The 16,590-nt window shown below is 51.7% G+C and overlaps 1 protein-coding gene across 2 annotated transcripts; it reads left to right on the top strand.

Moving 5' to 3' along the window:
- The first annotated feature begins 630 nt into the window (after positions 1 to 630).
- Positions 631 to 13,720, top strand: HTR3A (5-hydroxytryptamine (serotonin) receptor 3A, ionotropic). Of its 2 annotated transcripts, XM_008591387.1 has the most exons (10): positions 893 to 959; positions 2,862 to 2,871; positions 3,234 to 3,390; positions 4,722 to 4,766; positions 6,936 to 7,045; positions 8,480 to 8,649; positions 10,881 to 11,041; positions 11,390 to 11,600; positions 11,695 to 11,922; positions 13,316 to 13,720. In XM_008591387.1, the coding sequence occupies exons 1-10, from the start codon at positions 893 to 895 to the stop codon at positions 13,612 to 13,614; spliced, it is 1,458 nt and encodes a 485-aa protein (XP_008589609.1). In that variant the 3' UTR covers positions 13,615 to 13,720. The 2 variants fall into 2 exon arrangements, with proteins under 2 accessions (XP_008589608.1, XP_008589609.1); XM_008591386.1 differs by lacking the exon at positions 2,862 to 2,871 and having other exon boundaries at positions 631 to 959; positions 3,224 to 3,390.
- Positions 13,721 to 16,590: the final 2,870 nt, after the last annotated feature.

Raw genomic sequence — 16,590 nt, 5'->3', positions numbered from 1 at the left:
TTTTTTTTTTTTTTTTTTTGTCTTTTTCCGTGTCCGGCAACGGATCGCAACCCTCAGTGTTGCCCCCGTACCGGACCGGGGACCGGCAAACGGGATTGCAACCCTCGGTGCTGCTCCTGCGCCTCGCTCAGCCAGTGAGCGGAACCGGTCTGTATGTGGGATCCGAACCCTCAGGCGGGAGCGCCACCGCGCTTTCCAAGCGGCGCACTTATCCAGTGCGCCACCAGGCCGGCCCTATATTTTATTATTTTAAGTACGACTATTTAGATGAGGACAAAAGGACAGACCTGGGGTGGCACTAGGTTTTCTTCTTCTGTCTGCAGAGGTGTTTGCTCAATCACCTGCTTGGCTAAGGGAACCATATCACCCTGCAGAGTGAGAGAATGGCTCCTGCTCCTGCCTGATTCACCCGACTCTGCCTCAGACCAGTGCCACCAAAACATACTTGCCAAGAGACATAAACTGAAGCAGCACTGATCACCTCCCAGCAGACAGACTGCACCCTTGCTCCACTGGCTCCTGCAGCCCCTGTCACCAAGTCACTCCTTGGGGAAGCATGGCCAAGCCACCTGGTTGAGTGGGTGGACCGAGCTCCTTTCTCATGACATAACATCAGCCGGGCGGGTTCCCCTCAGCGGTTCCCTCCCCTTCCCTCCCGCCCCGAAACCTGATCCGGCTGAAGGACTTGAAGGACTGATTGCATGAAGACTTGGCTGCTTCCCAACCCTAGTAGCTGGGGGAGTGCAAAGCTGCAGCCTCAGAAGGTGCGGGCAGCGGCTGAGAGAGGCAGGCTGGCCTGGTCATGAGGTTGGCAGAGGGCCGGCAGGCTGGCCCTGGGGGGGACTCGCCCTGAGCGGCCGTTCAGAGGCACTCCCACGGTGGGACGCTCGCCATGCTGCTGGGGGTCTGGCAGGCACTGCTCGCCCTGCTCCTCCCCATGCTGCTGGCACGGGGAGAAGGTAAGGAGCTGCGGGAACACGCAGGTGGGGCAGGGGACGCCTCAGTCCTCGAGGGCTGGGGGAAGGAGGGTTTGGAGCAGAGCAGCTGCAGAAAGGTCAGCTATCTTCCCACATATGAGTGTGAGAGCATTGTGAGGCATCAGGGTCAAGCTAGAGAGCTGGAAAGTTGAGTCTGTGGCGAGAGCGGGGCTTGCTGAGAGGGAGCAGAGCAGTAGCCTGGTGAATCGAAAATACGCAGGCGGGTGCCACGAGAGGGGCTCCTCTCCTCTTTGCCCTGCCCCTAAACTCATTGAATGACAGCTGCAAGGGACCTTCGAGCTCATTTGGTCCACCCCTTCCTGATATCAGTGGGAATGCCATGGTCCAGAGAGGGGGAGTAATTCACCTAAGGTTACACAGCTTGTTAGCAGCAGAACAGAGACCAGACTCATCTAGTAATTTTTCCTCAAGTTCACTAGTTTTGTTGCATGGGTTCTCTGGGCCTTCGTTTCCTAAAGTTCCCTTCCAGGACTAAACTCCAACAATAGCAAACTTCTCTCTACACTCCTTACCCCATCCTGACTCTCCTTATCCCTTTCCTGACTCTCTTGAACACAGTGTGTATTCATCACAAAGGGATCTGTTTTCTTTTGCTGCAGACCATGTTCATGCCCCATTGGAAGGTTTTTTCCCCCTACTGAGTCGGGTTGGAGCACACTGGGAAACAATCAGAAGGAGGTCGTCCCGGGTCTGTGCAGATGTGAAGGACTAGGGGCAGGAGGATTTTCCCCCTTGAGCTGTCATTTGGGGATGCTCCATGGGTTAAGTAAGCACAAGCTGCAAGCGATGACTGGTCTGGGGCTTTCTTGACGGGGAAGAAGCTCTGTCCCTCCCAGCAATGGTCCTTTGCTCTGAGGCCTGCTGGGATCAGTCTGGCTCTCTCCAAGCTGGTCAGAGTCCCAGTCAGTAGGATCGGGGCTGTTGCTGGCATAGTAAAAACACACAGGGATCTGGATTTGAATTTCAGTCTCTCCACTTGCAGGGCACAACTCGCCTTTTTGAGCCTTGAGGATCCTTACCTGTAAAATGGGTTATCATGATAGCCACCCTGGTGGGTTGAATAGAAGAACGCGCTAACTGATGTTATTCCAAAGGGGACACTCAAACAGTCTTTTGGCTTCCCTCTCTCTCTGCTCTTCTCTGTCCTTGAGGGAAGCTGACCATTTACCAGGGAGAGGTGGGCGAGAGGGGGGATCTGCAGGCCTGATCTGGCATACAGGTTGCACATGTGCTGGACAGGATGCAGGAAGAGGCCGTCTGGTTTAGTGAAAGCCAGGCCCCCTGTCACCTGGCTGGCCTTGCCAGTCCTGCCTCCTCCTTCTGCCTGTACCCTGGTCCTCTGGGTTGTACTCACTTCCCTGCCCATCCATTGTCACCTTCATATTTCATGCCTCTCTTTAGCAAGTGCTCCCACTATTTCCCAGAGGAAAAATCGAGGTGCTCATGAAGTTCCCACAGAATAGGACTAGGGCCTAGGCATTGGGCTTTCTCATCCCTGTTTTGTCCCTGTAGGCTGCCTGCCCTGACAGAAATTTGGTTTCTCCACGCACCTTCCATGCTTTACCCTGACCTTCTTCTCACCCCCTCCAGCCTCCCCATCCAGCAACCCTGCCCCTGCAGCTGTGTGCCTGTGGAGGGAGGGCGGGGTCCTCTGGAGATGGCTTTTGCAGGAGGGAGAGGGAACGTTCACTGACACCCACCCTCCCTTCTTTCTTTGAGAGTCGTGGGCTGGGTCAGGAAGGAGACAGTGAGCAGATGCTGCGGTCTGTCCTGGGCTGAGGAACACCCTGATGCAGGCCACGGCGCTTCGGAGCTGTGCTTCCTTGCGCCCCTCCGCATCTCAGCATCACACACCGAAGGCAGCTCCTCATTGGCTCCCCGAGGTCCCCACTCTCGGGGCAGGCACCTGCTTTCCACTTCCCTCAGCCCAAGGCTTGCCTTGCACCTCATCTGTCAAGTGTCACCTGCCCTCACAAGCCAGATCGCTACTCTCATGTAAATGAGTGCATAGGCCACCCCTATAAGACAGTCTACTTGAATTTGGCAGGAATCTCCACAGACAAAATGCTCTAGTGATGGGAATGTCAGTCTGTGGGGAAGATCTGGGAATTTCGTGAGATGCGGCTGGTGGGGACACTTTCCTTCTAATAGCTTACAAACCAGCGCAAGAGAACTGGGAAAAACTCAGGGCTCTGGTGTCCACTTTGAACTGTTCTCCTTCCCAGCCAGGGTGAGGGGACGTCTCCAGGCCCGCAATGCCACCAGGCCCGCTCTGCTGAGGCTGTCAGATTACCTCCTGGCCAACTACAGGAAGGGTGTGCGACCCGTGAGGGACTGGAGGAAGCCGACCACCGTGGCCGTGGACGTCATTGTCTATGCCATCCTCAACGTGGTGAGCACTCGCCCATCTGTCCCTGCTGAGACGTGGACCTTTTGAGGGTGGGAAAAGGCCATATGAGACCAAGTCACCCTTTGGGCAGCAACGTGGGCATTCAAGAACCCATAGTACCTATGGTCTGGCCCCACGGCTCATGTAGCTGCATAGCTACCCAAACCAGAAACCTGGGCTGGCCTGTGTGGCTGCCTCTCCCACACCCCTGCAGCCAGCAGGTCCCTCCCGCAATGCGGCTCTTCACGCACTGCACAATAGCACCCATCCCTCTACGTCAGCTGTGCAGGCTTAGGACTGTCCTGCTCATCTCACGCTCTTAGTGCCTTACGCAGGTCATTAGTGCCTTCCGTGACAGGTGCCACTAAATGGTTGTTGAAGAATCAACCAATAGATCAATTAGTTAATCAATTCCTTCATCAATTACCATGGTAGGGTGGAGAACACTGCCCAGAACAGGAGGTCAGAGACTGTGGGGAGATGAGTAAGAGGCAACTGCAGAGATCAGAGGCACAGCACTCGCTGGAAAGAGGCACGATAAACTGGTTCCCGTGCTGCTTCGGGAAGGGACACTGCGAGCTGGTTGGGGAGGGGGGAAAAGTGATGAATTTTTCACTCCATGTGATTTTGTACCTCTTGATTTTAAAGGCAGGGCACACACACACACACACACAGTCATGTGCCACATAACGATGTTTCAGTCAACAACAGACCTCGTATACGATCGTGGTCAGAGCCATAGGCTATAGCATACAGCCTAGGCGTGCAGAGGGCTCTCCCACCTAAGCTTGTGTAAGTGCACTCCATGACGTTCGCACAATGATGAAACTGCCTAACAATGCATGTCTCAGAATGTGTCCCCGTCGTTATGTGACACATGACTATGTGCAGATATATGATACATAATATATGTTATATAATTACATAATGTGATACTATATTATATATAGTATATATTATATTAGTATATACAGTACTATATATAATATATAGCGATATATAGTAGAAGGTATATTTATATACACCTTCTATTATCTATAGAAAATAATAGCAGAAGGTATACATAATTTATATATATACACATATGTGTATATATACAGCATTTACAGTTGAAAGAGAAACAATCATATTTCCTTTCAGGTGTGCCCTAGTAAAAGACCAACTTTTCCTGGCTGGCTGGAAGCTCCAGCTTGTCGACTCCCCCCTGCCCCTTTTCTTCACTCTAGTTCCCAAGGGAACAGGGACACAAGAAAGCGGCTCCTTTGGGGGGTGGTGTGTGCAGGGTGGCCCTCCAGCCCACAGGGCCACCTGGCGAGTTCCCTTTCCTTTCCCAGGATGAGAAGAATCAGGTACTGACCACCTACATCTGGTACCGGCAGGTGAGCAGACCACCCTCATTTCCTGGGCTGGGGACTTATCTTCCCTGGGGGAAGCCAGGAATCTCCTAGACCTTGGTGAGGGAAGATGGGGGGAGAGGTTCGGAGGGACACTTAATGTGAGATCCAGTAGTCTGGGATCCTCTCATCTCAGGACTGGGAGTCGAAGAGAAATCCTCCAAACCCCTCTGGTTTCTGAAGTGCTTCATAGCGTCCCAAACAAGCGCTTGTCCAACCTCTGCTGAAGGAACACCTCCAGTGCCTGGGAACTCACAAGACAGCCACTTCACTTTCAAACAGCTAATTGCTAGAAAGGTCTTCCTTCTACTAAGCCAAATTGGATGACCACCAAACTAGGTGATGGAAGCAGGATCGTTTCACTCACGTAGCCCTCATATCCTGGGCCGTTTCCCCACTCTTCCAGCTGGTGGTGGGCACGTGCTGGGCACTGGGGTGTGGATGTCCCTGGTGATATATTGGCAGGAGTCTGCCTTTGGGCTGGTGGGGGAGGGGAGGCCAACAGGGGAGACTGCTGCCCGCAGGCACGTCCTGCTCTCGCAGCCCCTGGGGTTGTGGGGAAGAGATCAGGGCAGAAGGGGAAACAGAAGTGGCTGGAGAGAGGTGGCAGCAGTACGAGGACGGGCACAGAGGGCAAGCCCAAGGGAGGCTCTGGGAACATGCCTGGTGCATGTCTCTCTCTGTGAAATCCCTCCCCTCTGCTCATGGGCACATTCTACCACCACCTCCAGCTCATGGGACAGGGGTGGGGTGGAGGAAGAAGCCAGAATGCTGACCCTGAGATACCACTCCACTTTTCCCTCCCAGAGGGATCCCTTAATACAGAGCACACCTGCTTCAAGGGAAGTGACCCAGACAAGGATAGGAGCTCTCCTCCCTGGGACATCTGGCCTAGGCCCCACTTCTAGGCCTCTAGGGTCACTTGCCTGTCCCAGCTGTTTGCAGTCAGCAATGAGGGAATGTCCATCTGTTAGGTACCAGTGACTATGCTAAGGGACTGGAATTAGAGACACTAACTAGGCTCAGGCCCTGCCCTCAATGAGCTCACAGACTAATGGAAGCAACAGGCATGTGGACAGACCATTGAAATGCAACAAGACAGCCACTCCAACTTGGCACGGATAAGATGCTAACCACAGGGGCACAGAGGAGCCATATACAACCCAGCCTGGGGGGTGGGGGTCACAGAAGCTGTCCTGGAGAAGGGAGCAGACAGATGCCTTGACTAAGTTTGGAAGGATGAGAAAAACTTCTGTAAAGAAGACAGGGATTGCAGTATGGGAGAGGGAGCAGGGTTTGCAGAGTTGTGGAGGTTTTAACAGTGTTTAATTCTGTATGGCTAAAGTGTAGAATTCACTGAAAGTCATGGTCAAAAATTGAGGCTAGGGCCGGCCCAGTGGCGCACTGGATAGTGCGCCGCTTGGGAGCGCAGAGGCTCTCCCGCCGAGGGTTTGGATCCCATGTGGAGACTGGTTCCCGCTCACTGGCTGAGCGCGGTGAGGGCGCAACACCGAGGATTGTGATCCCGTTGCCGGTCCTCGGTAAGGGCGCGACACCAAGGGTTGCGATCCCGTTACTGGTCAGTAAAAAAGACAGAAAGGAAAAAAAAAAAAGAAAAGAAAAGAAAAATTGAGGCTAGAGAAAGATAGGTGGAGATTTGACTTTATCCCAAGGGCAATGGGGCACTATTGAAGAATTTTAGGTAAGAAAGTAACATGATCAAATTTGCACTTTAGACCTGCCATTCTGGCAGGAGATTAGAGAATGCATTGATCAAAACTTAACAATAACCATCTCTACCTTGTGAAGTGGGAGTTATTATCCCCATTTATGTATGTACAAAGTCCCAAGAAGTTACTTTTTTGAGATCCTGCAGCTGGTTGACAGGGGCCACATAGCATTAGACATGACTGAATGCCTTCCCTGGGAGAGGCTGCATCTGTCCGCGTGTTACACATGCAGCGTGACTGTGAGTGCAGACGTGGGAGGACTCTCAGTTACTGCTGAGAAACTGGGGTGCTACCGACACCCAGATTTTCCCAAGAAGATGCCCACCTATTGCCTGGGTACGGAGGGTGAGGTCTGCGTGAGTTGCAGACAACCCCCACCTGAGATAGAGGGGGCTGCCTATGGCTATTTCTGCTCCTCCCCTAGTTCTGGATTGATGAGTTCCTCCAATGGAACCCTGAGGACTTCGACAACATCACCAAGTTGTCCATCCCCACGGACAGCATCTGGGTCCCAGACATTCTTATCAATGAGTTGTGAGTACTGTCATCAGATGCTCAGTGGCCGGGTGGCTTAGGGGCTGGAGAAGCCACGGGGCTGGGAGACAAGTTCACTGTTGTCACGTGGGAGATGTCTCCCCAGGCTGGCAGACTGTGGGTAAAGTGGGCTTCAGCCCCAATTCCACTTTGTCTTTTCTTTTCTAAAACTCCTTTTTCTGTGCCTGCTGTTGAAACTCTGCACTTCTTAGTCCAAGGGCCTTTCACAGGGAAAGAAGCCAGTGAATGAATTCACACTGAGTTATAATAGCCTAATGGGAACAGCTGCAGTTTTAAAGGGTGTCAGTAAGGTATTTGAAAGGAATGGAGCACCGATGGTGGCTACTGCTCATGGTCACAGGGAAGATTCGAAGGATGTGCTCAAACTTCCCAAGTCACACATGTGCTTGACAGCTAACAAATGTACCTCTGATATGATGTGGGTCCCAGCAGCCAATCACTGTCCCATCTGGCCCCAGCCAACACACCTTCTCCCTATCCTGCAGGTTCATTCAGGGTTCACCAGCTGGGCCTCTGACTCAAGGGCAGGGAAGATGGCTGTGGGAGACGGATAGAAAGGGAAAGGTGACAGGCGGGGGTGGGGGGTCCTTGCCCTCCACCCACTACCCACTGCATTGCCGAACTCCAGGGAGAACCACTGATATTTTTCTAAAGAAGGCAGTTGACCTTGGCCTCTGCTGCCCCACGCCCTGCATGGCTCAGGCTGGAGGAGTTTTGCAAAACCCCAGTTTCTGACTGGATCTCCAGTTTCCACAGTGCAGTAGACAGCCTTGAATCCTCATCTCTCAGTTTAATCCCACAGGAGAATGCAGGCTCAGGACCCTGGCTCAGCTCGCTCCATGCCACGGTGGTCACTCAGGAGAGCCCATGGGTTCAGGATCAGCCAAGAGAGTAGGACAAGGTCTCGCAGGGCTTTCTTGGTTTCCCCCAATTCTTATCCATGATTTCTCTAGTTCCTTTTCCTCCAGAGATGACTATTCTCACTTTAAAGGGCTTCTAGGGATGGGCAGCAAAGAGAAGCCAGAGTCAGCATGGAACTCAAGGTTCTGTTCTAACCAAGCCTACCAGTCACCACGGGACTGGGGTTCTGGGAGCCAAGCTCTGCCCAACCCAGGTGGGGACAGGGTGAGGGCAGCCGGGCAAGCACCCTGCAGCTCGTGGCCTTTGTGGCTAGGTTGCTATGGGGATAAAGGAGAAATGCCATTTACTGCTTGGAAAGTAGCCTTGACAATGGCAGTCAGGAAGCCTAAGATAAAAGGTTGAAAGACTGAGGCCAGACACAGCTGTCCAGGTGGCCCTGCTGCCTGCACTCTCCCTGGGTTTCTGTCCCTACTGGCTTGCTCAGAGACCCTCAGACTACCAGGGCTTGACCTGCCTTGTGAGCCCTCAGACTGCCCCCTTTTCCCTGGCCAGTGTGGACGTGGGGAAGTCTCCAGACATCCCGTACGTGTATGTTCGTCATGATGGTGAGGTGCGGAACTACAAGCCCCTCCAGGTGGTGACTGCCTGCAGCCTCGACATCTATAACTTCCCCTTCGACGTGCAGAACTGCTCGCTGACCTTCACCAGCTGGCTGCATACCAGTGAGATGTGGGCTTCGGGTGGTGGGGGCGGAGGCTGGGGGGCCCCAGGGACACCTGAGCGAGAAGCACTCCTGAGCATTAATTCTCCCTCATCCAGCTTACTTCCCACTATTTCCTTCCTGTTGCCAAGCTTCTGTCTCCTCGTCCCCCACATGGGGTGAATAGTGCCACCCTTGCTGCCTCTCTCAGTTGTCATAAGGATGTAAGGAGACAGTGTGAATGACTGCAAGATGCTCAGTAAGGCACAAACAGGATCTGGTGCTCAGTGTCTCTTGGATCCACCCACTTGTCTTCACCCCCCACCCAGCGACCCTTGTCTTCTGCCTAGGTTTCTGCGTTCTCCTGCTGATGGTCTTGTCCCCCTCCAGTTCATGCTCCTCACTGCAGCCAGTGAGATCTAATTAAAAGCAAATCTAATCGTGTCACTTAAAATACTCAATGGCTTCCCAGCAGTCCTGGGACACAATCCAAATCCTTGCGCTGGCCCTGCCCACGGCCCACCACTCCAGCCTCGTCTGGTGCATGCTCCCCTGAGCCCTGCCCAGCCCAGCTGCCTTCCTTTCTAGGCCCAAAGCCCTTTGCTCTTTCCCTTTATCCCATGCTGTTTCCTCTCCTAGGCTACGTGGCCCCTCCTGCCTCTCCTGTACCTGCCACCCAGCCACACCTAGCCTGGCCAACCCTCTTTTCATCCTTCTGATCACAGCATAAGCATCAGCTCTTCAGTTTCCCCTCCCATCCCCCAGACTAGGCTTTCTCTGTTGCCCAATATCACAGCACCCTGGTCTTCTCCCCACCTCTATCACACTCCTGGATATGAACTTAGGGAGGGCGGGGACATGCTTTCTTGCCCACCATTAGATCCCTAGCACAGTGCCTGGCACAAAGGAAGGTGCTTGGCACATTTTACTGGGTGGATGAATGCTAGATGCTCACTAGACGCCAGTGAAGTGGACCCCGCCCTACTGTAAGAAATGTCCTCGTGTTTCTATTCTGATTTATTAATTATACTAACCTTAAATTTGATGGTAATGCATAGCCTTCTTAACCAAAAACTGAACTACAGATAAGGCAAAAGTCTCCCTTGACATCTACCTTCAATCCCAAACTCTTCACCAACAACTCCCTACAAAAAGTTAACCACTTTTATCAGTATAAACATCACATAGTATGTTCTTCCAGATTCTTCTCTATGCATTTATATCCACACATGCATGCGTGCATATATATACACATGTACATACTATGGAAAATACATGGAAGTTGGTTAATGAGTTTTTATTTTACAGGAATGTATCATATTGTATATACTTTTATGTACTGCTACTTGATTCTTTTTACTTATTGAAATCTTTCCCATACATTTAAACTGCTATAGAATAATTTGGAATGTATCCTGGTTTATTAAGCATTTTCCTAACTGTTGGACATTTAGATCGTCTCCAGTATTTTGTCTTAATGGATTCTCCTGGACTTCTCGGTGCATATATGTACCTGTATAGATTCAGAGAAGTGCTGTTGTTCTATAAGTGAGCTGCTGTTCTATAAGTGAGGATTTTTCTTATTTCCTAATTCACCTTTAGAGACAGGTAGTTCTATGTATTAAGACAAAGGTGAAGAATCTTGACTTTTATTCATTTTCTAAATGGATAATTCTTTTTTTTTTTTTTCAAAGATGACCGGTAAGGGGATCTTAACCCTTGACTTGGTGTTGTCAGCACCACGCTCAGCCAGTGAGCGAACCGGCCATCCCTATATGGGATCCGAACCCGGGACCTTGGTGGTATCAGCACCGCACTCTCCCGAGTGAGCCACGGGCCGGCCCCTAAATGGATAATTCTAACAGGAAAACCAAGAAAGGTGTTTGGAAGGAGTGTGTGTGCGTGTGTGTGTGTGAGAGAGAGAGAGAGACACAGACAGACAGACAGACAGACACAGACAGGGACAGAGACAGAGAGAGCTTTCTGAGGAATGGTGTGTGTGGTTCTTTGCACTGCGCTGTGTGTTTTTACCCAAGCATTCACTTGCCCTCACTGCAGCCCTGTGAGACAGGTGTGAAGTGTAACATGGTCTCAGTTTATAGCTGGGGAAACTAAGGCTGAAGGTGAAGAGCTGAGGTCAAGTTCTCTGAGGTCAGCTTCCCATGTTGCCGCCCACCCTGTATCCCAATGCCACAGACTCTGGTGTGTGCTGGGCACTAGATTCCAGAGCTGGCCTGATTTCTTCTCTCTCAGTCCAGGACATCAACATCACCCTGTGGCGCTTGCCAGAAAAGGTGAAGTCTGACAAAAGCGTCTTCATGAACCAGGGCGAGTGGGAGCTGCTGGCGGTGCTGACGCAGTATCGGGAGTTCAGTATCGAAAGCAATGACTGTTTCGCAGAAATGAAGTTCTCCGTGAGTGGGAGCAGATGTGGGTAAAGTGCCACTAGAAGTACTAGACCTTCATGCCCAGGTAGACTTTAGAAGGCATGTAGTGAAGAACTTCCATAGACCTATTCCCAACTCCAGGGTCCCACACGTCCCCTGGGACTTCAGCAGAGTAGGTGGGGAAATGCAGCTGAATGTCCCTTACTTATCCCAAACTGCCACAAGCCTGGATCGAGAGGCAGGAGATGGGTTCTGTCCATTTCCCTCTCTGAGCAGCCCCAGCTGGAAGCTCCACAGTTGCAAGGGGGTCTGGCCTGGGGGTGCTGGTTCCTGGGAGCAGAGCTGTCTGCCCACAAGTTCCTCCCTTGCTCCCAGGTTGTCATCCGCCGGAGGCCCCTGTTCTATGTGGTCAGCCTGCTGCTGCCCAGTATCTTCCTCATGGTCATGGACATCATGGGCTTCTACCTGCCCCCAGACAGTGGTGAGAGGGTCTCCTTCAAGATTACACTCCTCCTGGGCTACTCAGTCTTCCTGATCATTGTGTCCGACACGTTGCCGGCCACTGCCATTGGCACTCCCCTCATTGGTAAGGCCTCTCCTGGGGGACGAGCTCAGTCTGGGGTGGAACTGGCCCCCTGCCACCTCCTGTGTGTGTCTCTGCCCCCTTCCCCGGTGCACAGGTATCTACTTTGTGGTATGCATGGCTCTGCTGGTGATAAGCTTGGCCGAGACCATCCTCATCGTGCGGCTGGTGCATAAGCAGGACCTGCAGCAGCCCGTGCCTGCCTGGCTGCGGCGCCTGGTTCTGGAGAGAACAGGAACCACCCAGCTGCTGTGCCTAGGAGAGTGGTCAACCTCCCAGAGGCCCCCTGCCATCCCCCAATCTACCAAGACTGATGACTGTTCAGGTGAGAGAGGGAAGGGGAGGGTCCTGCACAGGGATGTGGATGCTGGGATGTGGTAGAGTCTCTGGAACCTGCACTGGGCGTGGGAATTGGGTGCCATCCTGCCCAGGCTGCCCCATGCCCAGACTTTTTGGGAGGGGGCAGACCTCAGCCAGAGTTGTCAGTCTGAACCCTTTCTTCACTTTTAAAGCTTTCATCAGACTGGGCGTGGACAGACAGGATAGGAGTCCCAGAGGCTGAATGTGCCAGGAGCTGAGCCCTGTGGGCTGAGGTTGGCCTCTCTCTCACATGGACCCATGAGGGAGGTTGAATGGAAGACCCTCGTGTAGTATTGTCCTCCCCGCCTCATGTGGGTAAACGCTGCAGCTAGGATTTCTAAAATTCACTCTAGACAGCTCAAAGACCAGGTCCCTTAGAATTGCAAACATCTATAAGGCAGAGAGACAGGGTTCAAAGAGACACTGAATGGGAGCTCCTACCTCCTGAGGAATTGTCACAGCTGCCACGTGTTGTTGTTGCTGGTGGGGTTGGTTTGTTGGTTTATTTACTTTGTGCCAGGCATGTGCAAAGCACTTTCTGTGCATTATCATGTGTAATACTCATGACAACCCAATTGGATTGCATTCTCATTTCTCTAATGAGGAAACAGAGGCATGGAAAAGTTAAATAGCTTGACCTAAATCACAGCCAGGAGCTGGTGTAACCACGATTTGAATGCAGGCCCATCTGACTCTACTCTTGTGTTTTTAAATGCTCCTGTCCACTCCATTCCTTTTCATCCATCCGCCTGGCTAGGGCCAGGCTGTTCACAAAAGAATTTTGGTTCATCTAAGACCATCTCATCATGAGCTAGTGAACTAGTCCACCAGCCTAATGCCTGATTTCACTGGGTGAAGGGAGCCATCTCTGAAGGGGTGTTTTCTGGTTAGGAAGGACTTGGAGCTACAGAGAGGAAGACAGTGACCCTCTCTGAGTAGAACTTGCCAAGCTTTAGCACCTTGGTATAAAAAATAGGGATAGTAATCACTCCCACTCTGCCTCTCCTGAAGGGTTATTGTGAAGCTCAAATGAAATAACAGATATCTGACTGCTGGGGAAAGACCCTAGGTTAAAAAAAATGCATGGGAAGGATAAACACAGATTTCATGATAGCAGTGACCTGGGGAAGGGGTGGAGGACGTGGCTTAGAGCGGGTATACAAGTATCCTCAATTGTATCGGCCTTTTAATTTGCTTAAGTTGGATGGTGGGTATACAAATATGTAAGTTATTCTCTACATCTTTTATGTCTGAAGTTGTTCCAAATAAAAATTTCTGCAGTCTCTAGAAACATAACGGACGATGTGCAGGCCATCCCGTGGGGCATCTCCCTTGCCAATGCTCTGCCCTTCTTCTAGCCATGGGAAACCATTGCAGCCATTTGGAAGAACCCCGGGACCTGGAGAAGACCCTGAGGGGCAGAGGCAGCCCTCCCCCACCGCCGCGGGAGGCCTCGCTGGCCGTGCGCGGGCTGCTGCAGGAGCTTTCTTCCATCCGGCACTTCCTGGAGAAGCGGGATGAGATCCGAGAGGTGGCCCGGGACTGGCTGCACGTGGGCTCCGTGCTGGACAAGCTGCTCTTCCGTGTCTACGTGCTGGCGGTGCTGGCCTACAGCATCACCCTGGTCATGCTCTGGTCCATCTGGCAGTATGCTTGAGTAGAGCCAGCAGGGGAGGGGTGTGGGGCTGGTTGGGATGGGGATGGAGGATTTCTCTTGGGTCCTTCAGAGCCCAAGGGATGCCAGGGACATTCTGTATCTGCGAGATACAGATACAGTCCCATCCCCTGTTTCCAATGCCAATTCATCTCAGCAACCCCAAACCAGGGTCTAAAACCTCCCTCCCCAAACTTGGTGTTCAAGACCCTTATATCCTCCCCCCTACAGTCCCATCCCCTGTTTCCAATGCCAATTCATCTCAGCAACCCCAAACCAGGGTCTAAACCCTCCCTCCCCAAACTTGGTGTTCAAGACCCTTATATCCTCCCCCGACTCCCAACTCCACATTATGGCTTTAACACATGCTGTCTTAGATCAGGAGAAACCAAGCATTCCCTAACTTCACTCCACTTATCCATGCATAAACCTCAGTTTCCCCATTCACACTTCCTTGAATAAGGCACTTTGGAATTCTGCTCATCTTCCCCAACCTTGTTTTTAGATTTAAGGAAAACCAACTCTCTGCTATGCATTCCCTAACTTCACTCCACTTATCCATGCATAAACCTCAGTTTCCCCATTCACACTTCCCTGAATAAGGCACTTTGGAATTCTGCTCATCTTCCCCAACCTTGTTTTTAGATTTAAGGAAAACCAACTCTCTGCTATGGGGGCCTGGTAACTCTACACTAGGCTTTTCCAGCCCCAGTGTCTCCTCTTCGCCACGTCCCACAGATGGTCAGGCTGGGTGGAGATAATAAAATGCAATGAAGCCCTACGCTCTCTTCTTGACCATTTGTCAGCATTTTGAGAAAAGGTTGAATGGGTGGAACAAGAGAAATAGAGTTACTGGTAGAAATGAGATTTGGGAATTATCTGTAGTTTCAGTTATTTGGTGTTTCCTGTCCCAGGGAACTGAGAGGTGGCAAATGGTAGCTGTCATGAAGAAGGAACAATAGGAGGGGTATTTAAGGTATGAAGGTCAGGACCATGAACACTTAGCAAGGGAGAGGGGGGCAGGGGAAAGCTCAATTGTGCGACCCTCTGAAAAGATGCTGGAAGGGTCCATGCAGTCCCGTTATTCTGGGCTCATGGTCTCTCAGTGGAGCTGGGAGCAAGCTCTCCCCCTGCAAGAGGATCCTGCAATGGAGACCACAGCTTCAGCACCGTGGTCAGCACCCATTGGCTTGGGGTTTGGAAAACACAAAGAAAGCCAAGACTTGGATATACCTATCTCCCTTGAGAGCACTCAGCAGCCAGCCCTTGGTACATCCTCCAGAAAGCAGGACCACGAGGAAGACAGAGTTGGGGGGCTGGTCTTTGATCTTCTTATATCCTGGGCCCCTCTCCCAGACATCAGGGTTTAAGACATGCCAAGGAACACACCAACTGCATTGCTCCATCCACCTGACAAGCATTCAGAGAAAAGAAATGCTAGATTCCACCAAGGGTGACCTGTCGTCACGCAAGCAATGTATGAATGGGGCTTTCTCTGGCTCTCCCAGTCTCATTCCTGCTATGTCCCTCTCCCTGTCTTGGGCTGCTTGTCACTCAGAGGAAGGCATGAGGAAGGGGGATTAATGCTACCCAGATAAAGAGAAAGAATTCGAGGAAAGAGTTCTTACACTTTCACTGCCTTCCCATTTGTTCCAGACCAGCCAATTATAAGAGATTCAGCATGGGACACCTGAAATTCTACATTCCCCTGATCCCAAATTCTACAATTCTAGTTCATAAGCCGTCCTGGAGGCTGGGTAGAAGGCAGGACTACGGGACCTCAGGAGCTTCATGTCTGAAAAAGCCGAGAGGCTAAGCAAGGGGGCTTATCTGGTTTAGCTTCTCTCAGCTTCTTCTCACCCCAGATTGCCCAGCATGCAGAAAGATCTCATTAAAAACAGTCTAACTAGGGCCGAGCCCGTGGCGCACTCGGGAGAGTGTGGTGCTGGGAGCGTAGCAGCGCTCCCACTGTGGGTTCGGATCCTATATAGGGATGGCCCGTGCGCTCACTGGCTGAGCGCGGTGCAGCTGGTCTCAAAAAGCACACACAAAAAAAGCAGTCTAACTAGCTGATTGTTCCTATAGTGAATTGGAAGTGAGGTTTCACCTGCTACTTCCACCCCAGATATGTGTGCTTTTGATATTAGTTATCAGGGATTAGTTAGGGATTTTATATTTATTTTTATTTTGTCAAGGGGATAAGAGCTTCCCAACAAAAAGCAGGAGGTTGTGGGGTTCAGGGTTGGCTCCCATGCACAATTTTTGTCCTGTGCTGAGCAGAGATTGGGCTAATGCTGCGGAGTATTCATCTCTCCTCTCTCAACCCATGTGTTGGAGCCTGGTCTTGTAGCCCAAAGCTGTCCTGTGCCACTGGGCTTTTTGGGGACAGTCATACTGTTAGGTGATTCTCATGTCTCAGGCCAGAGGATAGAAAGGTGGACAGTCTGGCTCTGTCAATGCCCCACTGGTCAGTAAGTGGGTGGCTATCGACAAAGTGCCCAACCAGAGAGCTAGTACAACACTAATCAACCTATTGATTCTCCATCTCTCCCTCCCTACCCTCCACCCACGATCAATGGGGCGACAGAGCCCAGCATTGAGGCAGCCAATTGGAGAGCTAGTACAACACTAATCAACCTATTGATTCTCCATCTCCCCCTCCCTACCCTCCACCCACGATCAATGGGGCGACAGAGCCCAGCATTGAGGCAGCCAATTAACCACCTCGAGAAGGAGCCCCTACATGTAGCATCTTCTGCTCCATTGGCCACATCCAATCAGCTCATCGATCTAGCATCTGGGCTGTGCTGCCCAAGGATGGGAAACTGAGGTGAAGGGCCAGAGAATTTCCCAGTGTACCAACTTCTGTCCATGAATACTGGTCTTGGTCTCCTCCCAAGGAGACATTTGCTCCACCTGGGGTACGAGATCACCCCGAATTCCCCTCCCACCTGTAATTCCTCCAGGAACCTACTTCCC

The sequence above is a fragment of the Galeopterus variegatus genome, unplaced genomic scaffold (genome assembly GCF_000696425.1).
Source record: "Galeopterus variegatus unplaced genomic scaffold, G_variegatus-3.0.2 Scaffold6891, whole genome shotgun sequence".
NCBI classification, from domain to species: domain Eukaryota; kingdom Metazoa; phylum Chordata; class Mammalia; order Dermoptera; family Cynocephalidae; genus Galeopterus; species Galeopterus variegatus.
This window is presented reverse-complemented; position numbering and strand designations above follow the sequence as displayed.

Excerpts from the sequence above, each read along its gene's own strand:
- HTR3A (XM_008591386.1), top strand. The coding sequence starts at position 893 with ATGCTGCTGGGGGTCTGGCAGGCACTGCTCGCCCTGCTCCTCCCCATG. Across the intron at positions 11,042-11,389 it reads TCGCAGAAATGAAGTTCTCC|GTTGTCATCCGCCGGAGGCC; the intron begins GTGAGTGGGAGC and ends CCTTGCTCCCAG. Across the intron at positions 11,923-13,315 it reads CAAGACTGATGACTGTTCAG|CCATGGGAAACCATTGCAGC; the intron begins GTGAGAGAGGGA and ends CCCTTCTTCTAG.